The sequence below is a fragment of the Strongylocentrotus purpuratus genome, unplaced genomic scaffold (genome assembly GCF_000002235.5).
Source record: "Strongylocentrotus purpuratus isolate Spur 01 unplaced genomic scaffold, Spur_5.0 spur5_scaffold_5, whole genome shotgun sequence".
In the NCBI taxonomy this organism is placed as follows: Eukaryota; Metazoa; Echinodermata; class Echinoidea; order Camarodonta; family Strongylocentrotidae; genus Strongylocentrotus; species Strongylocentrotus purpuratus.
In genome coordinates, this window is record NW_022145611.1 from 43,789,790 (window position 1) to 43,813,933 (window position 24,144).

The window sequence follows — 24,144 nt, forward strand, 5'->3', positions numbered from 1 at the left end:
TTCATTGTTTAGTATGTTTTAATGGATGAGTTTGCAATGCATATTATACAGGATCATAACCAGGCAACAACAATAAAGACTATATCTGTAAAGTGACCTTGCAACACGGGTACCAATTAAGTTCTGTTGAATCACTTTAGCATCAAACATTTTGAAAATTATTTTGGAAATCACATCATGGCACAGCAAGAACAGCTAAATATTCAACTTGTTTTCCTCAAGCGAGGAGGTAACATGTAGTACCTCCTTAGTCAAATATGTCAAGTCTGCAATATACATGTTTATCTGTAACTATATTTTGCATGAACAAGAATGTTTTCAGTCATTCAGGACATCATCATTCAATTAGATAATAAAAAATCAATATAAAAATAAGATTTGAAGGAAAAAATGGAAGCATGCCAGACACACAAACACAACAAAAAGATTGTTCTGGAAATGCACATTCAGAAAAATGATAAAAATTAGATAATCTTAATTCTATATTGCACAAATGTGCATCATATGATCATATGTGTACTAAGATTATTCAATGTTGTGCAGCCAGCCAGCTGAGATGACATTGCAACATACCCAAACCAGACTACAAGACTACCGGTACATCCAATACATGGACTATGTCACTATTTACTATTTTGGGTAATTAATCAAACTTTCTTCAGAAAGGATAAATGTATATTGCACAATCTAATATTTACAAAAGTCTGTGTCATAGGCTACCAATAATCTACAAAGGTGATTATCAAAACTTGCAGGAGAATAGCTGACATAGCAATAGCTGGGATATACTTTGCATAACTTGGCCCAAATATAAACAATATAATTGGTTTAGTTACTTTGGTCACATGACATCAAGGAAGAAAATATTCATTTCAAAATTAAAAGAAATTAATATTCAGTACATGGGTAAAAAGAAAACACTTCACATAAAGGATTATTTAAGTGCAATGAAATTTAAAAAAAATTAAAAATAAAATAAAAGTTGAATCTAGATAAAAACAAAGCTAATGGCTAGACATTATTTTGATCTAATTTTTAAGCTAATAAAAGTAAATTAAACTAACCGGTATTTGAACAACAAATATTGACATACATTTTGCTAACTATCAGGAGAGGATAAATTGTGTGAATTCTGATTTTGGTTTTGCAGTGCCTATCTTAAATTTTCTCACAAATATGATCCAAGTACTTTCAATTCTATTTCTTAAACCACCTATAATATCAGTTGGATAAACCCTTGCAAACTGTCTAAAAGCCACTTCCAGGTGATTTAAGTTCAAACCACACCCATAAATATGCAGAAATACAATTATTCCATCCATAAAACCATTCCAAATTATTCATTATGTTCCATCTTAAAATCATGTAAGTACTGTTCTTGTATGGGTTTAAGTACCATATTGGCAAATATACAACATATAAATCACACTTTAAAACTCTTATTTACACCACTTTGCTGATAATTACATGAAAGAGTTGCTTTGATACAATAGACATGATCACAAATATTATATACTTTGGTTTATATTCACATATAATATATTTAAAATAATCAAAATATTATTTTTATCCAATCACCACATCAATCACCCACTAACTTGAGTGTGTTTCGTCATTTTATCCTTTAAGATTCAATTCAAATTGTTCACCAATACTACAATGCACACATTCCTGTACATTACTAACATACCTTTAAATGCACATTTAACATACATTCAACATTCTCTGTTTAGGTTTTTGATCATGTTGGTACTCTCCTTTTACCTAGGTGTACCAGGAAGTGTATAATCTCCTTTACATGGATCCACATCAAATCAGTATTTTCAACATGAGAACTGAGAATGACTATTTCAGCAGACCACATTTCCTTGTAATACAACATTGTAAAATGTACATCACAAAATGATGAACCTAACTTTCGCTCAGAGCAACCAACTGAAGATTATTTCATTACTTCCTATGGGTGTAAACCAGGGAATTCTTGGCTAAGTCTTCCATGGATAGACAATGACACACACTAGTCAAGACAAAAAGTCTTCACCGTCAGATAACTATTTACTACTGTACAATGAACTGTATGTGAAAGTGGATTTCAGTACTCTAAATATTAACATATCCCCAACATAAAATATGCGGATAGTCAAAAAACACAAAACTTGAAATGGGCAGTGTCAAAAGAAACATATTGCAAATTTCAAACCCAAGATAAATTGAGAATAAAACTAAATAAAATCTGCCATGAACTTTTTCAAATTGTACAAGGAAAAAAAACACAAAATTAATGACAATTACTATCCAATGAGGATAGGGTTTACAACATTTAATATCTAATAAGGTATCCAAATCAGTCTAATTTTTGTCGTTGTTGATATCATTTGAATGTATCATCTCTCCTAGGCTATTTAAGTAACATGATTTTGAAGAAAAAAAGACAATATCCTATTGTATCATACAACACAAAAAATGTTCTAGCCTTTTTGAGTTGATAATATATTGGCCTATTCAATCTAAATCATTGCAAAGTTATGATTCGTAACTGTTATATCCAAGTTGCATTGATAAAATGGAACAGGAAGTCCTGGCATCAGGTCCAGAGGAGCAAACTGTAGTCAGTGTGATGAGTATTACAATGATTCCATGCTTGATATACAAGTCAAATCATCCATTGAACAGGTGAACATTAGGAGCGGCATTCAACTGGTCTATTATGGATCGTCTCCAGACGTCCAAATACATATGTAGTTCACTGTTTTACAGCAATATGTTAACGGCCGACACCATCCAATGTCTAATATGACTGTTCAACCATTGTCATTATCAAGGTCACAGACTGTCTGTCCTGGTAAATAAATGTTCTAGAGCTCTTGTCAGCAATCAAATGGTGCTTCTGAACCAGATGGAGTTACGCTCACCTACCAAACAGACTATGGAACGTGAACGACCTCTTGACCTTTGGCTTCATGCTAATAAGCTCACCTGTAAACAGACAAATTATTATGAGAATGGTTGATAAAAGGATCCCAAAAGAGTTATAAAATTGGGAAAAATTTCCCATTAATTAGAAATTTATTAAGATATGATTTCCTTGGGAAATTTGTAATACCTGCAAGTAATGGCATCTTTATTCATATGTTTATACTTGAATTATTGAATATGAATCATTATTAGGTGATAAACAACACATAATCCAAATTTCCAATCTCTTGCAACATACCTGTATTTGAGAATGTAGAGAGACACAACCTATCCATCTTGCTGCACAATCCTGTCTTAGGATCTCTGGTTGGTAACGTTCCAAAGACTGGTGCTGTAGCATCAAGAGCAGCTCTGTAATAATCACAAATCAACTGGTTGATAATCATGTATGTATGGAAAATATTCCTCAAGGTTTACTTTTTAATTATTGATAAAGATGTAATAAATGATCTATATTGCTGAAAGATCTTTTAAAAACAAGTGAAGTATTTTCTTCTTCTTTTAAAAAAAATTAATTTTTAATAGATTAAAAAGAATAAATAATAATGTACAGAAAACTGATAAAAACAAAAACTAAATTATCAGTAAAGCACAAGAAATCAACATGAAACAAGGATATTAATGTATTACTACTATATCTCTGTCACATTTTATTGATAAGAAAATATTAATTTGAAATTGACATAACCAATGGTGATTCCATTACAAGAAAAGGAAAATATTTCAAAAAAAAATTTAAAGTCGGGGGTGCGGTTTATACACTGTACACCAAAAAAAAAAAAAAAAAAAAAAAATTCTTTTGCCGACTTGACGCTATGACTGGCAATGTCTCCCAGCTCGGTAATCGGTGTGTTGACTCACCACTTGGAAACTAGAACAACACTCAAATTTGTCTGTCATCTTGGTTTGAAAGTAATCTTTCTGATAGATTTCAATATGTAGTTGATAAAAATAGTTCCTCCAATTTTTCTTCTATTACACGGTGCACCACAAGGTTCTATCCTAGGTCCTCTACTGTTTTTTAAGTCGGCAAAAAAAAAGTCAGCCCCAAAAAAAGTCGGCCAAAAAAAAAACCAAAAAAAAAAAATTAAGGACTAAAAAGAGGGGTGCGGTTAATACACGAGGGCGGTTTATACAACGTTAATTATGGTAATATCATAAACCCTTCTTCAAATCTCAGTCCATTTCATGAAAATGAATTATCCATGTAAATATACCAAATCCATGTTATGCATGATTATGATACCATGCAAGTCAAGCTACTATAGTGATGTATGATCACAGAATCCTGGTAAAGATAGTGCATATTATTACCCGCATCAGACATCTGAGTGGTTTTACAAAATCATATTACACTTGTTGTAATCCTAAAAGAGATAATCAGTAAACATGAGACCATATTACCCTCTCATGAAAAGCCTATGGACTTTACGTGTTAAAAAAGCAGGAAATAAAGTCTTGTATTCACTGCGCCAGATTTTGGCATTCTCATTGCGCATCTATTATGTGTACGAGAACCTGCGCACTTTGCGCACACTCTATTGTGACGTAATAATCACACCAAATTAGGTACACTGTTTGCAGTGTATCAAAAATTTTGTCAAGCACTGGATGCACATTGCTGGTTTGACAAAGTTTTTTCAGTTCTATGAGATTGTCATGGTTGATTTATGTATTTGCTCTAGATGTCTGATTTGGATAAAAGTACCAATATTGACTGTCTTTCGGGAGATACCACATATATTGCCCTCACAAGACCCATATTGCCCTGGTCTTTGACTCTGGGGCAATATGAGTCTAGTTTGGGAAATATATGTTGTATCTCCCTCAAGGCCAGTCCATATTATATAATATTTCCCACTGCATATTGATGTGAGACATGATGTAGGTATACCTGTGTGGTGACATGGGTGCATCAGGTTCATCCTGGTTTACGGTGCTACTGTTATTCTCATTGCTGTTAGTCAAAGAGTTAATGTGCACAAACAAAACAAGAGCAAAAGTTATGATAATCTGTTAACATGCAATTAAATCCAATGAAGAGATTACATACTGAGTGCTAGTTATCTATTACAATGTTAAATTCATACACAAGTCAGTATTCATATGATACATTTTGTTTTCTTGCTTGCTCTCCTCTGTGTGTATGGACTTGCACAAGGCTTTTAATGACATTTTGAATCACCCAACAAATAGTAATGAGGAATGATTTATTGCATGCAGGATGTATACTGCATTCAATAAACATTATTTTGCAGTACTTTATTTACAAATTAGTCCAAAGTACAATAATTTTCTGATTCTGAAGTCATGGTAGAGTACTTGAAAAGATTTTTTGTCAGCCTGTCAAAGAATTATTGTGTGATTTGCCCTCTCACAACAATTCTAGGAAGAAATTGTTTTTCAAAAGACTTTAGAACTTTAGAAGTACTGGTGAAGAACACTTCCCAAGAGATGATACCCAGTGCTTAACAATAAGGAACAATGCATGACTCAAAACTGATCCTCTCTTTGAGTCTTAAAACACAATCAAAAGGTTCAACCCTACAGGAGGAGAGTTGTAACTGTCAATATGGGATTAAAAGAGATTAGTAAATCCCTCAGGTTGTTGTGACTACTTCCTAGAAGGAGGGTTTGTATAGACAGCTTACACATACAGGGAATAAAGGACCCATTTGACTACGGGGAATTAGCTAGGTGGAAAAGGTAGTGATGTTTAAAAAGTAGCATAGTTAGAAGGATGAGCTTTAATTCCAGTTTTCTCAGAGTAGAAGCCTCAATATAAAAGTATTAAATGCAGTCCTTCATGTATACTTGCATTAGTTAAACCTAAGTGAGTAAAGGTAAACTTTAATTCACAACAATCCCAGAAAATCCTTTTCTTATATCCAATATCAACACAAACATCACACATCACATGGGTTAGGTTTAAGATCATGGCACAACAATGTAATGACACAGGGCAAGATGCCTTACTGTGTACTTACTTATGAGGTTTACTTCTTGGAAAAGTGGAGCTGCATGATCATAAAACAATATGGCATTGTGTACATTAGAGCTTGTGACAATGTCTACAGTTGTACTTGCAGCATGCAATGAATATTTGAATTTTAAACTAAGCAAAGTGTTTAATCCTTACTAAAATAAAAAGCATCATTTTTTTTGCAGTAATAGTGTACAGTTGATATATGTCACATAATCGTACATTTGCTTTTCATATTCATTGTGGACTTTACTGTCTCATTAGTTGCAATACACATCTAGAATAAAACACTTTGTTGCAGAATTAACCAGTAAAGCAGAGTGGGTTGTCATAGCTGTGCTTTGCTCACTTATATTTTGTGAGTATTTGTTTGTAAATAGGTTTGGCAAAAAGATAAGTGAACAAGAATAAGCAAACAGATGTGATCTACAGAAAGCTCTAGCAAAATAACTGATCAACAAGCTGGTTGGAAGAAGGTAAACTATGAAAACAAGAGTTTGATAGTTTCTTCACTTCAGAAAGAAAGGATAACTAATATAGATAGAGAAATAGCAAATTCGGGGAAAGCTATTTTTTGTACATCATATTGAAGAGAATAAAGAAAGAAAAATAGCAATTTGCGGTGAAAAGCTTTACAAGACTGATTGTGTACGTCATATTAAAGCGAATACTGCAGAGCAAGATTTGGGATCATGCTTGAACGTAATGAATGAAGGTAATATTTACCTTAGCAGACCTCCCATGACAGTATGATCTGTTCTCTGAATAACATTCTCCATATCTCGTTTATTCAGCTCATCAACACATGCCTCAATGAAAGCATTCATCATGACAGCCTGCAATACAAAGGTTTCATATATCATAATAATAGTCATCTACAAGTGTATAAAATAACAACATAATTGCATGCAATCTAATTTGTTCAATAATTTGCATTCCCCAAATGGTACGAGTACCTTACATTTCAAAAGGTTACTCCTCAAGCCGAACAGCTTCTGTTTGATAAACCATCTATGTTTTCATGTATATATACTTTATATCCATCAACATCAGAAATTACATCAACAACCTGCAACACACACTAAAGTAATTCCTTTGGTGAGTTTATATGAAATAGATAAAAAATTTAAGAGAAAACAGATGCAGCCAATTTCCTTGTCTACAGGCAAAAGAGCACATCCTGTTTATATCAAAAGGCCCTCTGAAACCCAATTATTGAATATAGATTGGAATCTATAATATTCTGATAAACATGAGGATGGATGCCATAATGAAGACTTACCTGTCTGGAGAAGATCTGTAAAACTTTACTGCGCCACTTTCCTCTCTCCCTGTTATCAAACTCTAACCAGAGACACGGTAGACAATCTACCTCCTTCCTAGCAGGCTCTGTGAACTCCCATGATAACTCATCATACTTCAGTCCTAGAAGAAGCTCCTGAAAGCCAAACATACAAAGATATCATGTTAACAAACTCAAACCGGGAGACATGGTAGAAGAGGCTTCTGCTAAGAGATACAAACATTCCAGATTATAAAACTCTTGAAAGAAGTCCAGTAAGTCTAAACAGCTGAAATGGCAAAATACTGTAGCAAAACTAACATTAAATATCACTTTACATCAAACCTTGTGCAGTCAGGTTCCAATTCTTCTTTTTCTTCTTTTTAAACTGCATAACATTACAAATAGCAGTACAGTTTTTTAGCAATTTCTCCTCATAATTTTTGCCTTCTGGCTTGCTCAAACTTTTTTGTAATTTGAATATAAATGAATATAAATAAATATAAATATAAATATAAATATAAATGAAATTTTATATAGTTTTGAACATGAGCCGTTATAAAATAATATGAAAATCGGTGAGGGTTTTATCACTTTAGTTATTTGATAGCACCAAAATACTGATATCCTCAACATTTCATGGGAGTACATGGGAAATGGAGTAGTAAATGCAAATGTAAATGCAAAAACAAACCTGTTTCTGTTGATCAATGACAAATACTCCATCTCTGTTGATGCCGACAAAGGCCTTCCTGTCTGCAGAGTCCCGAACTTTGACAGATAAACGTCCTGTCTTTTCTATCTGTCCCCTGAAAAACACAGACCTGTAAAATAAAATTAAAATATTGGTAAGTCTTCTTGGTAGGATATTACTTAGTACAAATCTCAAATATAACTAACATTAAGTTTGGAGGCCCTTAATATTAAAACTAAAGGAAAGTTTGAGATACATGTACATGTTCTTGTCAATGTGTGTCAATGTGTGTACTCTTCAACATACAAAGCTAAGAGATACCGAAGGATAGCAAGAAAAGGGAAAGAACTACATATAAAACAGGTTCAGTTGACTCAATATCCAGTAGAATCAGTCAAGATAATTGAAGATTTCAAGCATGTAACTCTAATGAAGTACAATCACCATTATGACTATGATGACTTGATGTCTTGTACCTACCCATAGAATGGTAGCTTCCAGCAGAACTCAAGAAAGAGATGATGGTATTCCTGTCTGGAGGTGTTCTGTTCTGAGAAATGACTCCAATGTCTCAGAATACTAGCTTCTACAGACATCATTGCTCCTGTACGACCTTTAACGATGGACCAACGGCTACCTCCTTTGAACATACAGGTTGGTAAGATCTTCTTCAGATCATTATCCCTGGGGAAAAAGAAAAGAGGAAATACAAGTATATTTATGACCAGTTTCTTACACTTTCAGATACTCCCTTTAGGAGTACATATTCATTTTGATTGGATTGGTGTGACAATAATTAAAACAAATGATTTTGTTTCTTAGAGTCAGTACCAAGCTAAGTGATACTTAGTTTCATTTATGACACCAGTCTTATTTTATTACCCAAAACAGATGTCTGCTTAAAATGATATAGTCTACCGGTATATATAACCTTCCTCTCCATTTGATCATTGAATCATGATCATCAGTCAATATAAGCATGGCTAATACCAAAAACATGTTTTCCCCTACATATTGTTAACAAGCCCTTCATGCATAATTCATCCTCCTCCTAATCATCATCATCATCATTCATGATTATCACCATCACCACCAATCAATAACACCACCAATCAATAACACCACCAATCAATAACACCACCAATCAATAACACCACCAATCAATAACACCACCAATCAATAACACCACCAATCATCATCACCACCATCACCCATCACCATCACCATTATCAATTCAAATTTAAATTCAAATGTTATTGTCCCATGATTGTCATCGTTATCCTAACATATCATCTGTTGAGAGCCAGAAAGGAGTTAACCCTGTATGAATTACAGGAGTTAATGCCCTTCTGGTTCTAGCAGGTGCTATATAATCTTTGTTATTATATACTTACTTGAAGAATCCCATTTGATGTACTTCAGCATTGAATTCTCCATACTCTAGGAAAGCTAGCAGACCACCTAGGTATTCATAGTCTTCAGCCTCACAAGGGTACATCCCATTCAAAATGTTACCCTTTGCTTCCTCAAATAATCTACTCTTTATCTTCCCATTCGTGACCTGGAAATTCAAATCATAATTGAAAAGGAGGTCACATAATTATATTGATTTCACATTGCCTCTCATACCATGGAAAGAACTTCACTTTTCAATAATGGGTTTCTCTAACAGAGCATCATTCCCATGACAAGAATATGTTAATACCCAATGTTTGGTCCTTTGACATTCAAATCAATATACATTTAAAACTAACTGGCTAATTGTTACTACTACACTATATTATTGATGTTATCATGTAGAGTTATATAACATATTCATAGTGTATATTCTTAATCTAAACACACTGCAAAATATTTCAATTAATGATAATGTTGTGTCATAATCCCTACCGATTCATGTTTTTTTCCTTCAGTTTAACAAGGACTTTAACCATGACTTTGGCTAAATGCAATCTTAGTACAGGTACTCGCCTTTTTCTCTGAATCCTTGGGGTAGAATGCATTTCTTTGGAAAGATACAACTGGTTCATCTATGATATAAAGAAGATGGGAGCAAACTAGATAAAAACCTTAAGATTGAGGTATTACCTCATACAGCTCTTAGAACAAGATAATTTATAAATTGCAACTTCCTCAACTCATTTGAACATGCATTATTCTTAATCTTGCGTAGGTATAGAGAGTTTCTCAACTTGAATAGATTAATCAGCGGAATAAGCCCATTGCTTGATAACTAGAGTGTATATTCATGTGAAAACACTGAGAAATGGTCCATATCTAGAGGTCACAATCAAATCCTCTTGATATACACATCCTCTTAACAAGAATCCAGTTCCTGTATACGAGATATTAACATCCTGTCTCACATAAATTACAGAACTTGTACAATGACAATGCTGAGCAAAGGGTGTGTTTATTATGACAGGAAGAGTCTTTGCGTTATAATCATATCTCATACTATTATCAACATGTGAAAGTGAGGGTACAAGAATAATAATAAATAATAATATTCCGCTTTTATAGATTTTTTTTTTTAAGGAAGAAAGAAATAGAGAGAGAAAGAGGAAAGAAGAAGAAGAGGAAAATTAAAAAAATGCCAAAGAAACAGAGATGTGAAAGAAGTGGGGATGGGGGAGAGGCAGAAAAGATATTACCTAAGATGGGTGCTTACCATTTGCTTTTGCCTCTTCACTGTGTGTTGTATATTTATCAAGAAGATCAGGCCACTGTCTACATAATCTGAAGGGTATGTGGTGAGGTTTCAGCTGTAATTCTGTAAAGAAAATAGTAACACAGAAACAAGACATTAAGACAGGAGAAACAGAAAGAGAAGAAACAAGACAGACAAGATCATAAGAAAAGAGAGAGACGGGGTAGAGGGGGCGTGAATGATGGAGGGGGTGGAGTGAAAGAGAATGAGAGAGGGAGGGGGACAATAGAGAAAAAGATAAATCTCACTTGCTTATTATTGTTCAAAGAAGAGGATATAGAAGAGAATGGGGTGGTGTAGAAATATCTGGCTATCATCATGAGCTTAGCTACTACATGAATGAAGTATAACAAACAATGAATAATTTACAAATCAATTTTCCCTCTTCCATTAGAGAGTCAGTCACGTAGGGGTAAAAATATGCCATAGAATGCACAATAGCAGTAAAGTAATGGGTCGTTAAATTCTACAATAAATCAGTTTGCTGTCTATTTTAATGCACTCCTTTTATAAGTTGATACACCATTTCAAATACATGAAATAAATCGAATTTTCAGTACAAGATACAATGCACTCATTCAAGTTACCATCTCAGGGAATATATCCAGCTTAAAACGTCAAGCACTGAAATGTATAGCCCTAAATCTTTCTGTCATTGTCAATGCAATTTTTTGTAAGAGGGGAAAACATTTTGGAATCTCGCCTAACTGGTGTTAAGATATTTCTCTTTAAAGAACAATTCTTTGTAATTATATAATTGACTTGAAGGGGATATACATCTACATAGTCATCTGTAAGTCATCCAGTAATGCCTTATAATGGATGCAGACCTACATTATACAAGGTCATGTAGTATAGAACATTAACATTTCTCCTCAGGATGCACTTTATTCTTCATGTGCACACCTGAGTAAATTAGTTCAACTTGCTCAACAAACATCTCAACAGGCAATCATTGAATCTGACAAATCCTGTTTCACTTTGCAAGCTAGCTGCCTTAAGCACATGCTGTTAACTGGGTGGGCAAATATTTACCTGATTCATTCATATCTGAGTGTTGTTCTGAACTTTGACAGAGTTTGAATGATGCTAGGTAAGTTCCCACTACCGTGTATTGTAAGTACTCTCAATGTACTCAAATTACTATGCAATAAAGGAAATGACAGAAATCGTGTGTACAACCCTTCAGTTTAAAGTGCAGTATACTCGCACATACAAATTAAAAAAAACATACAAATAAAAAAGATTTGTTTTTAAGTGTCATGTACAGGTCTACATGTAGGCAGTGGGGACAACACTGTATTGTATAAAAGGAAACCCAACCAATTAGACACTGCCACTCTGGCAGAGATATGAGTGCATTGAAAAGAAAATAAGTTCTATTGAAGGAGTGAAGATCTGACCTCCTATGGCACAATATGTGTCAATGAGCTTTGAGATCGTATGAACATCCATCAAAGCTGCTTGAATGAATCCTTTATGACTCTTTTTAACCGGATAATAAACTTGATTATTGAGAATCTAAATGGTATTATAAATGTAGGCAAGGATAAGTAATTTGCAAAAATGGATTTTGACACAAATATTTTTTGGGTTGGTAGTATGGACAGGAAAGTGTGGAGAAGGAATGGCGACTCTCACACTATACTAGTATATTAACTGTTTCCTCTTCATATTTATGATTAGAACTACTGCTAGTCAATTTTCTTAAAAAATCATGGTTTTCCTATTAAGCAACACATTTTTGTTCTTTTTTGTTCTAAATTAACACAAGGATTTAATTTTTCAAAAAGATATGGAGTATAAAAAATGAAATCAATATGATAACAAAACTAATCCTTGAACACAGTGTGTTTGGTAATCTACAGTACTCCTTCGTTTACACATACATGTACATTCTAAGTTTGGATTTATAATTCTCTTTTTGGACTAGCTCTTGCTATTTTTTGGCTCCAGTTATCAAATGTATAATTATTGTCATGGTGAAATAAAATGCAAATCCATTGTTTGTTAATAGTGACATGAAAGGAAATGTTGATAGCAGAGGAGTAGACGCTAATAGAGGTCATGGGATTGACCTGATCATAAAGCATATCTGACAGTACCACTTACACACGTTCACAAACGAGTTACTACTCACGTGCTGATTGAAGGTAAACAAAGGTGTGTGGGTTTAATTAATTTACTCTCCGTCATTGAAAATAAGTACAAGGTCATAAAACCACGTAAAAGCTCATCAGTTCATAATTATCTAGTAACATCCCAGCTTCAAAGCTTATCTTTTTAAGTATTGTATGATGTACAGTAGGTAGCCATAGATTGTACTTCCACGTAACTGTTATGTCTTCTCTGAAACAATGGTCAAAGAGAGTTCAAGTAAAATATAATCATGTGGCTCCAATATAAATTATATGTAGAGCTACCTTCCACTTTCAATTTGATCGCAGTGGATTTTATGATGCGGACGTACATGTACATGTACTACTTTTTGATAAGTTATCAAACAATGAATGGAATCACTCTGCATATACCCTGAACTATAATCATCTTACAGTAATTACAATATATCTATTCCTGGCCTTTTAATACCAAACAGGGACAAAGTAGTATGACTATGAGCAACAAACTTGTGATGAGGATGTGCACTGTAATACTGTGATGTGTGGGATATGATTAGTTGTTTTCATTGTTTGACGAGTGGTATAAATATACTATTGTAGTGGTTCTGGTTTGTACCTTCATTGATTGCGGTCTATAAGACATGTATTGTCTGTCTACCACCATTATTAAAGCAAAGTGACTAGCCATGTCCATGAATAATGCAACATATTGATTTTATTCATGACGTGCACTGTACAGCACTATCTGTGACTGTGAGTAAGGCTGTGCTATTGTGTACATCCCACAACTCATATAATATATTGTGTTCAAAATACAGATCAAAAGATAAGAATACAAGATCTTATTCAAAGAGGAAAAACTTGTTTACAATAAACGCACACCCAAATGTATTAATATGCCACGTGTACATGATAAACATCAAACATTCAAATGATTGTTATTACTACACATTGGGTACACAGGGTTATGAAGCCCCTCTAAAGTGTTGGGAGCCCCAAATTCGCCCCAAATTTGATCTGTTCTACGCAAAAAACCTAAATTTTGTATTCTTTCATCAATATTCGACTCCAAACCACTTGTTTTGAAAATCCTTGCAGAAATGTGTCTTAAATGACATGCTCTTTCATATTATGATACAACATTGTAAGGGAAATTTTCCCATCAAATTTGTGGGGCTCCCAACACTTTTAAAGGAGCTTTAAATGAAAAAGAAAGAAAAAAACATTTTTGAGAATCAATGTCATGAGGCCTGATTTTGTGAAGAACAAATATGATGAACCTTTTTTAATTTGAGTGTGTCAAGTGTTTACGTTCAAAGTCTAGCATTTACACATTTTCTTATTTTCTTCCCACTGGTCAAGTTTTATTCCCTTTTTTTAACCGATTTTTGAGAATCAAAGCCTGATTTTTGAGAATCAAAGCCTGATTTTTGAGAATCAAAGCCTGATTTTATGCGACACAAATGTGATGAACTTTTCTTCTTTACTTATATCAAGTGTTTACGTTCAAAGTCTAGCATTTAAGATCTCTTATCACACAATCATGACAGATATAGCATTGAGTAGGCTACATACATATTTCTGGACATGACTTCACAATCAGAAGTTCATGATTGATGACACAAAGTCTACAGATTAATCCTTTGAGATAGTAAAGTAAAAAAAGTAGTAAAAAAGGGACCCTAAACTGTAAGCATATCTATACAATTTACAATGACCCCCCCCCCCCCTGGAATTTTCAGCAAACATGTTAAATTGTAAATTTCCCAAATGTTTGTATGCATTTTGTTTCAATTAACAAATGTATTTGATTGAAAAAGCTTTTCAGTTTCACTGAGTCCTTAGCTACATGTGGATGAAACATGTACATGTACTATGTCTATAACCCTGTCCTTTATTTCTATTTCTGGTATTCTCTTTTTAAATTGCCATCCTCCAGAACCAACAACTTGTATGAGATACACAATGTACAATGACAATAAGAATAAACGTACCAGCCAGATGTACATTGTGTACATACATTCTGATTTGTAAATGACATTTGACTAAGAATTAAGCAAACATGGACAGGAAACTTTCTCATAATGAATGTTGTAAATGTTGTGAGTCTATTCCTGATCTAAAATTAATATAAACAGTCAAATTGTTTTTACTATCAGCAGGGAAATCATCTCATTCATGGCTAAGCACCAAAAGCTTCCCCTTTTTACACTAGCAATTTCCTGTGTGTTCAATTGATTAACTTAATCACATTTTACTTCATGTACTACTACAATGTCATAATAAAGCTGCATAGTTAATTGAACAATGTTGTCTTGTACTGGTATGTGTCACTGGGAACAATCGTTCTATGACCAGCAAGATAGCAAGGAAATCAAGCAGGGAGAATTATGTTTTCTTGAATAAGTGAAATTCCTACTTTGTTGTGTGTTCGAAAGAAAAAAGACTAGACCACTATACAACGTGCAAGTAATTAGTAATATGACCTGAAGCTTTTCTACATGCCTGCATATACTGGTGATTGGGCCAAGATGCTAAAATACCAGTACATTTAAAAAAAATAAAAATGATATCAAATCAGTGAACAACAACAATGTCACATTATACGGGAGTGCCTCGATCTTCAAACTTGAACAACCTACAAAATTTGCATCTTTTAAGGAGAACTTACACCTAATAAGAATTATAAGCAAAATTACAACGTATCATTCAGGAGATAAAAAAAGAGAGGATTATGATACGTACATGTAATGGGCATCAACAATTAGGATTATGATACACACTTAGATAAATAAGGACTCCCAATTTTTAGACATTATAGTCCAACTGATTATCCGGTTTGATGTAGGATAAGAGCCAAGCGATTTAATTGATGATTAATTATTTACTATGTACATTGTGTGTTGGCGTATCCCTGCCTACGTGTATCACCTTGAGCTCCTCACGAACTATCCATTACCAGGCTACGCTGAGAAGAGCAAACTCATTTTACTATTATATCTACAATAACTCATTTGGGGTTGAATGCTTCATCAATGATGTGGAACACTTTGGTCCCTGTAAATACAGTGTGGCAGTATTCATATCATTATGAAAATTATAAACAGAGCTATCTCGGGGGAAAAAGGGGACCATAAAGGGAAATAAATGGGAAAGAAAGGGTTGTGTGAAGGAAATGACTCTCCATAATTCAACAATAGAAAATAACACCTTTCCTTTTCTATACGGTACATTCATTATTAGCACAATTTCTATTTCAGGTTTAATATTAGTCACAAAAAGAAAAAAAGAAAAGGAAAAGATTCTATTGAATTTCCCATATGAAGCCTCTAGACTAATGTAAAGTACATTTACTGTGTTAACAAAAACCAAAATAAATCTAATTTTAAATGATCTAATTTTTCATTCTCTACTATTTTTTTTCTTCTTTCTCATACCAATTTATATACATGTAGCAAATGCCCAGATACATGTAATGCACCAATGCATATCTGGGGTAAGTATTGTAATCTAAAACCATAGGAGAAGACAGCCGACATGGATTGTGACGTTAGTTGGATGTTATGAAACTGGTCAATACTGTCTGTTGTGTTGGCAGCCACCCAAATGGTGTTGGATAAAAGTATTCTACATCTACCAATAATGAACCTTTACAAGTAATTACTGAGGCTAAAGGGGGGCAATCAAACAGATCTATACACATTATGGGAGGGTGCATGCGTGGTTCAATGAATTAGTCATAATATTATGTATCACATAATTACTCTACTGCTAGAGTGTAACTCTGAATTTAGAATTCTAGACAATAATCCATAAATATAATTTGTGGTGGTGATGACTTCATCACTGTCACAAACTAAGATAGTAGGAATATTTACTATTCTTTACAAATTTGTATAATCAATAAGTAGCATTGTGTATTTATGCATGACTTATATCACACATTACTTTATCTGACATAGCATTTCGCTACATGATGAAACAAAAAATGTCATCGGGCAGTGGGTACAATTTACTTTAACAGTATTACAGTGTACATGTACATCGCATGAAACAATCAGTGAAAGTGTTGACATCCCACATTTGTAATATTATAATGTAGGCATACTTTATGTAAATTGTACATGCTGTACTTCACATGATCAGTGATCCTTTTTCTCAGCCCCCCCCCCCCCCTGCCACATCTAATATTATCTCATCAGTGATATCTGCCCATATCTACCGTAGTTTTAAAAAAGAGTGATGTTGACAGCCTTGTTGGGAATAGTTTTGCATACTGTTTCTAATAGTTTCCAACTTCCTTGCAACTGGAATAAAATCATCTTTTCCCATCAGCCTTTTGTAAAATCAGTCTACAGCCTATGTACATTCAGCATTTACAACATACAACATATATATATATATATATATATATATATGTATATATATATATATATATATATATATCCTTCATGTACTATAAAAGTTGCTTCTATCTTGTACTGTACATGTAGGCATACACAGTGCATTTTGTAAACAAGATGATGGTTCATGTCAAGTTGAAATGGAAACAGACATGACATGTCCATAACCTTTACAGTCAACTGGCAGGAAAGTAAAGTAACCTTTATGCCTACTGCCCACACGGCAACCAAAACTAAATTACGACGTAATAGTTTCTGAATACCATGACAATGATGACACACAACAAAAGAGGAAAGATGGGTTTTCATGTACAGGATGTATGATATAAACATGTACATATCAGGGTTACTATCTGCTACATGTAATGTACATGTAAATGAAGTTTGAACTTTAACAAAATAGTGATAAACACACAAACACTACAAAATGGATCCACACTTTGTTTTTTTATTTTTAAAATGCATTGAAAAAATATGTTAGTGGGCTGCACTTTTTAACAAAATAAAAATTATTGCTCATAAAAAAAAAAAAAAAAAAAAAAATAACTGAACATTTAAGAAGTACACAAGAACATGTTTAATTCCAAAAAAGATCATGAAAATTACATTTGTGATTGTCAATATTTTTGCAAGTTTTGAAATGTATGTTAGTGTACAAATGCATGTTACATGCATGGGCCTATCCTATAGAAACAAATCTCGCAGTAGGGGCTCACTTTCAAGAAATCCCGCTGAGTAAAAAAATCAGTCTGATAATGAAATGAAGTTAGAAAGTAATATACCCATGCAGTCTTCTATGACCTTTGATAGCACTCAGCATGAATATTTCCTATTTCATTCTGGTAAACTTGCCTTGTACAAGGTCTCCCAAGGCTACAATGTACATCTTGATTCCTTGTTTACAATCACTCCCATATCATATCCATCTATTCCTTATAAATCAAGGATATTGTTTCTAATGTATCATCACCTACATGTATACCTACCAAACACACACCAGGAAAACAAGAGACCTCTCTACCGTAATCATTATTATTCAATGACACTCGTGATGTACATATCTTCACATTATCTCATCATATCATCCAGGTGACCTTCTGACCTCACACTACCAGAAACCAAAAGGTCACATTTATTGACACCACAACTTCCCTTCTCCATCATTAAGTAGTCTAACCACTAGGCACTAAACTGGCACAGGATCTATCTTGTCATCACATGAATCTCTTCCTAATCATAAAAGCTGTCAATTATTTGATACACCACAACAGATTGCATCAATTAGGCCTTCATGACTTATTAAACCAGGGATTATGTTTTTGATTAAACCCATCAGTGATAAGAGACAAAGCAGATAAAAATAAAGATGAAGGTCTTGGAGCCAGGTTGGTATAATTGGATGACAGTATGCCATTTGGCAATATCCCAGTGTTTTGTGGTGACGGAGATGAGTTTGTTTTTTGATGACCAAGCATACATCACAACATGGTAAGACAGACATGGTAAGATAGCTTGTGTTAGTCGACCTACACTGTAAATGGCAAAACTACATCCGCATGCAACCTACATTATAATAAAAGATATACTAGTAGTACTCTATTATTGATGCCATGTCAAAAAATTTGAGTTTTGTAATAAAAAAAAATCTGGGTAATCATACATACAGATTACAGTACATACAGTCCTTCTCCTTTTCAAAACAATTAATGTCTTTAAATAGGTGATGCATACCGGTAAATAAAATTCTCACAAGATCTGCTGCAGGATCAATAAAAATCACTTGATGTGTGAGTACATTTATAGATCCCAAAGCTTCAAAAGATGGCGATTGCAAATCAAAGTTTGTCAAATTATCCTTTATACATTCTTCTTTCTTTTTGCTTGCTGTGAAGCAAAATTGTAAGCAGGTCTACATATACATACACAAGTGTAAAGGGTGGGAGAGCTGTCATGGACAAAAACCTAATTTTGTAATTACACTTAAAATATGGAGGAATATTGTGAAATATAGTCTTACCAAGAAGAGGAGATGTAAGCCATAATGAAAAGATTTCAGATGCTTCATTTGGTAAAGTCAGACAATCCATCATCTGTGAGAAGAGAGTTCCGGCTGTCGTTGTTAAAGCGTTCTCTACAAAGATTTCATGAGCAGAACCACCTTTCTGAAAGATGCACACATCCATTGCTGTAAGGACATTAAAAGGACAAACATACATTAGAAACAGTTTGAATAATTTGAGCGTCATTCAGAAAAATTACCAACTTACACTGTAGGTTCAACTTCAAGACAACTAATTGGAAATAATGGAAAGCATTATGATTTAATGTTTTAATGTTTTCAATTTGTCCACGATTGGGAAATCATTAATGTTTGTAAATAGTTGGAAAGCAAAACACGTAAATCAAGTCATCCTCATTTAAATCAATAAAATATTTATCAGTTGTTTGTCTAGGTTGTTTGTTGTTGTTTTTTGTTTGGGGGGAGGGGGTACTTACCAGTAATCCTAGAACTGATTAAATATGGGTCAATTAAATATACAGTACATGTACAGTGTACATGCTTGTTAATGATATTCTAAGAAGAAAGGCCTATTATATAGAGTAGTCAACAAGTCATGAAGCATCTCTCTAATAAAAACAAATCATAATTTTAAACATCAAATATATCATCAATCACTATAACAGCGTCGAGAGACATTCAGAATGAAATCACTGTGCATTCTATAATATAACACATCAACAGGAAACATGTGCTAAATATGTAATGGATTGGGTTATAAATACTGATTGGAACCCTCAGAATGCAATTTGGCAAATAGCCATGCATTGTATTCCCTCATGTTAACCAATACTAGTCTATTATCAAAACAAAAGTGCATTTTCTCTGATTGTACTATTAAAGGAACCAAACTACAGTACTACCGTAATTATGTCCTATATATTTGACTGTATAGTGACTCAAACACGTATTGTACGTAGACTACATGTGAACCATACATTATGCATACAATGAAAGCCCCAAGCACAGGATAGCTGAGAGCAAGGAGTATGAACCTCCAGTCTTTTCTATGACTCTCATTACCAACTCTGCTGAAACCAATTACTTCTGCCCTATATCACACAAGTCCAATAACATCATATGACTCAAGCGTAGTGCCATGCTTAAACAATTCCAAGAATCAACCTTACTCATTAGTTGGTATCTTTCTAGGAAATCAAAACCAGTGGTGTATCTGTGAACTGTTTCATTTTCTTTTAGAAATACTAAATTAACATATCTATGAGCATTGTGTACCTCACTATTTTAACTTTGAAACCAATTTCTTTTTCAAGATAATGGGCTTGCTTTTTCATGTGAAGCAGATAAGGTATAAACACATGTACAGTGTACAATGTACAATGTACATGTATGTTTTTACTATTTAGCACAATTAAATAATGAATCAGAATGATCTGTTAAAACATACATGTACGTATAGCACTAAATAAAATATCTTCTGTCACTAAATTCTAAGAAACAAAAATCTTTTGAAAAGTCTAAAGAATAAAAGAATTACAAAATTACAAAAATTTGAATTGTAACATTGAAAAGTACTGTACATGTTACTCATGTGAAAGATAAAGGACATACAAACAGAATAAGAGATCAATTTCATGACATGAAAGGTGATACCGTGCATGACATGGTGGATGACAGGACACGGTGGTGCATGAGTAACATACCTTTGATTGATTTGTTGGAGATGGTACTAGCCATCCTCTGTATGTGAGGTGCACTATGGGTAGGTGAACCTGACGGTGATCCTGTAGGTGATCTTGATCCTTGGGAACCATTTTGATTCTTTCTCCTTCCAACCAATCTCATGGGGACATCTTCACTACTAGGCATGGTGGACGTCTTCAAATCAATACCAAACTGTAAAGGAAATCACAAAATAAGTTGTTTACATTATGTGTGGATACATGTCACATAGCATCTACATGTGTAATTGTAAATGCAAACTTCAAAATGATAGAGTAGGTTTTGCACAATCATCTATACATCACAAAAGAAAAGTAAACATGTGTAGTTGAAGAGAGATCCTGGTTACTCTAACAGGATGCACATGAGAAAAAAGAGACCAGTGATAATCTGTGTTTCCCCTCAGACTTCCCTCTTCTCTACTTCATATCATAGTACAATCACTGTCTGTCTTTGGTCATTGACAACTACAAAGATGTAGGTTTACATATGTACATGTGTGGAGTATGATTTATTGTATCAACAATTTACCAGTATGAAATCATTGTACTTCCTGAAAATTATTTACCAAGTATTTCAGAATGAATACCGGTATTACATTATCTTCTTTTGAGATCCAGAGTGGCACACATCTCTGACTCTCAGCAGTCCTCATAAATCATAATGTTGAAATTGATATGATTGGTCAAGGCCTGACTTCAGGAGCAAAATTATACATGAAAATACATGTAACTACTACCCAAATTAAAATTCCCAAACTTTGTTGTTACTAAATGTTTGTCTCCTTGTTTATAACATTAATAGTGGTGTATTGTAGTATCACAAGGGGGCAAAGAAAGCTATTTTGCACTGCATTCATGACAAAAACATGTAAATTTGAAGATTTAAATAAATACAATGATTTGGGGAAGTTTGGAGCTTTATTGTACCTTGAATCAATACAACTTCCTACATACATGTCTTTATTAGAAAATTTAAAAATTTGTCTCCCATAACTTTGAGAGCAGTTTGTCCAAAGTTGTTATCTGTAAATCCCAAATGCAAGTATGTTGGCTTTAAAAATGTTTGCATGGGAGAATGTGTACCCCATGCAGTGGTTATCAAACCCATTTACTGAGTTCAGACTTTGCTGTCTGTTATTACAGACTGGACTTAATCCTACTTTACACACCCACTCTATCCTTGCCTATTATGTAATATCTAAGCAGGGGACCTTTTCATGTTTTTGCATTATTGAAAACCTGGATATACTGTTATGCAAATGAGCTCCCATATATACAAAGAGAGGATTGTTTACAAATAGTATTGGGAGGGAGAGTGTGTCCTTCCAGATCCAGGGAGGAAACTCTTCAGGTTTATTATGACTGGCTTCAAGTCCTTCTTTTCATTTTTTTAATATAAATTTGTAATGAAATAGTAGCTAATAAAGTAAAAGAAAACAGAGATAAGAAAAAAATTGCATCATTCTAGAAAATAATGTAAAGAAAAAGTAAGAGAGATGAATAAGACATTGATATCCAATTAAAGAACAAATTTTTCTAAACATATCATTAGATGACATCTCCCAGTCTTCTACACTTAAGGGATAGTTGAGTTCTGTTTTCAGACCGCAAATGCCTTCAAAGTGCATGGTTATTGCTCTTATTCTTATCTATGACATTTATAGTGCTGTTTTAGAACCTAAAGTTGCTATGAAGGTAATTTTAGACCCCAAAATGTGTGAAATTTAGCCAATACGATTTCATACCAATTCAGCTCCACTTTCAAAAAAACATGGTGACCGTTAATTAATTATTTAATTAAAAAAAAACAATACATGAGCCGGCTAATTGTGGGTAATATAAGCAACACGAAAATGCCAACATCGGCTTTGGCTGAAATACAACGCAAAAGGCTTTATTTCGTGTTTTTTTCCAACAGTTTTTTCAAATTTTTCAAAATATTTAATATTTGTGGTGTTAAACAAGTATTAGAAATCGTTATATTTCAGCCGTCTCTGAACCAATTTTGATCAAACAAAGATGATTTTGTCATTTAAATATTATGTTCTTCCAAATTCGACGCTCACGTTTTTCATTATCTCACAAAAAAATTATTTTGTGTAGCGCCCTCTGCAACAGAACTCAACTATCCCTTTAAAGCAGAGTTCACCTTCCTACATGTATCATGACACAGGCATATTTTTCACATTTTTAGTACCGCTTTATACATTACATGTGTATATCATCTCTTCAGTCTTGTTGAAGTAACTATCTTTTACCTTTACCAGAGATTCTGGAAGAATGCTGTGAGTGGTGTTCTCAGCAGTCGGGCTAATTCAACTAGTTCATGTTCAATTTTCAATACAATCTTTTTACTGGTATCACTACCACTACATGAACAAATGTTTTCCAAAAAGCTTATTTCTAGATTAGGCCTACATTATACTAGAATCTATGGAACACCAGACCATCATCTCTAGTAACTCTTTCAGTATCAGTCTTTGCTCAGCTTCAACTAGTTCACGAGTGACTCTATCTAGCCGGTGACATTCTGTGTGATGAGCACTGCATGCATTGTGCGCCCCAGAGCATGAGGCGATTCCCTCAGTTCCTCTGGTATCACTCTCAGCCCCACGCCCGGCCCGCCCACTTCAGCTTCATCTGGAAGTCTGCAGCTGCAGCACACGGCAAATTTTTTTAAAACCCGATACATACAGAAAATAAACTAAATGAATTACCTTTAATTCTGCAAGATGTTTTCTAAGCCGCTGTTCCAAAGAGAAAGGGTTTCAGTTTGTTTTAATTCAGACACGAGACGGACAGTATCTCAGCTAATTAAGCGAGTTCTGTAACAAGTAAGTGCAAGAGTAGATGGCCGGAGGAGTGTACTGTAGCCATGTAACTGCTAGTATTATGGTGGTCGTGGATATATGAATGCGATCGCGCGAGCTAACGCTGCGTGCATGTACAGGTACGCTGTGCGTTTGTTTCATGGTTTGTTTACATACTGTAAAGAGATGTTGATTGCTCTTGCTTGTGGAGCCACACACGGATCGAGGCAGGCTCAACGGCCTCTTTTCATTTTACTACTGAGTACATATTTTAGTGACACTTTTCCCTTTAATTTGAAGAAACTGACAGTTCTTAGGTACTGACGCGATCACCTCGACCAAAAGAAATGTTTTTTTTTAAATATTTTTGTTGCGGTTTTGCCCCCCCCCCCCCCCCCCCTACTAGCTCTTCTGCAAAGCAA

The 24,144-nt window shown here is 34.0% G+C and overlaps 1 protein-coding gene across 4 annotated transcripts; it reads right to left on the reverse strand.

The window, feature by feature from the left end:
- LOC763304 (FERM domain-containing protein 8) lies at positions 1-23,808 on the reverse strand. Of its 4 annotated transcripts, XM_011677084.2 has the most exons (14): positions 23,630-23,808; positions 20,892-21,084; positions 19,186-19,353; positions 10,607-10,708; positions 9,907-9,965; positions 9,330-9,496; positions 8,416-8,619; positions 7,936-8,065; positions 7,242-7,397; positions 6,686-6,795; positions 5,964-5,993; positions 4,871-4,933; positions 3,215-3,327; positions 1-2,976 (listed from the first exon to the last, which is right to left on the reverse strand). In XM_011677084.2, the coding sequence occupies exons 2-14, from the start codon at positions 21,055-21,057 to the stop codon at positions 2,909-2,911; spliced, it is 1,536 nt and encodes a 511-aa protein (XP_011675386.1). In that variant the 5' UTR covers positions 21,058-21,084; positions 23,630-23,808; the 3' UTR covers positions 1-2,908. The 4 variants fall into 4 exon arrangements, with proteins under 4 accessions (XP_011675386.1, XP_011675387.1, XP_011675388.1 ...); XM_011677085.2 differs by lacking the exon at positions 5,964-5,993; XM_011677086.2 differs by lacking the exon at positions 4,871-4,933.
- Between the last annotated feature and the right edge of the window lie 336 nt (positions 23,809-24,144).

Excerpts from the sequence above, each read along its gene's own strand:
- LOC763304 (XM_011677084.2), bottom strand. The coding sequence starts at position 21,057 with ATGCCTAGTAGTGAAGATGTCCCCATGAGATTGGTTGGAAGGAGAAAG. Across the intron at positions 8,620-9,329 it reads CATCAAATGGGATTCTTCAA|GGATAATGATCTGAAGAAGA; the intron begins GTAAGTATATAA and ends CTTTTTCCCCAG. Across the intron at positions 7,398-7,935 it reads TCATTGATCAACAGAAACAG|GAGCTTCTTCTAGGACTGAA; the intron begins GTTTGTTTTTGC and ends TTTGGCTTTCAG.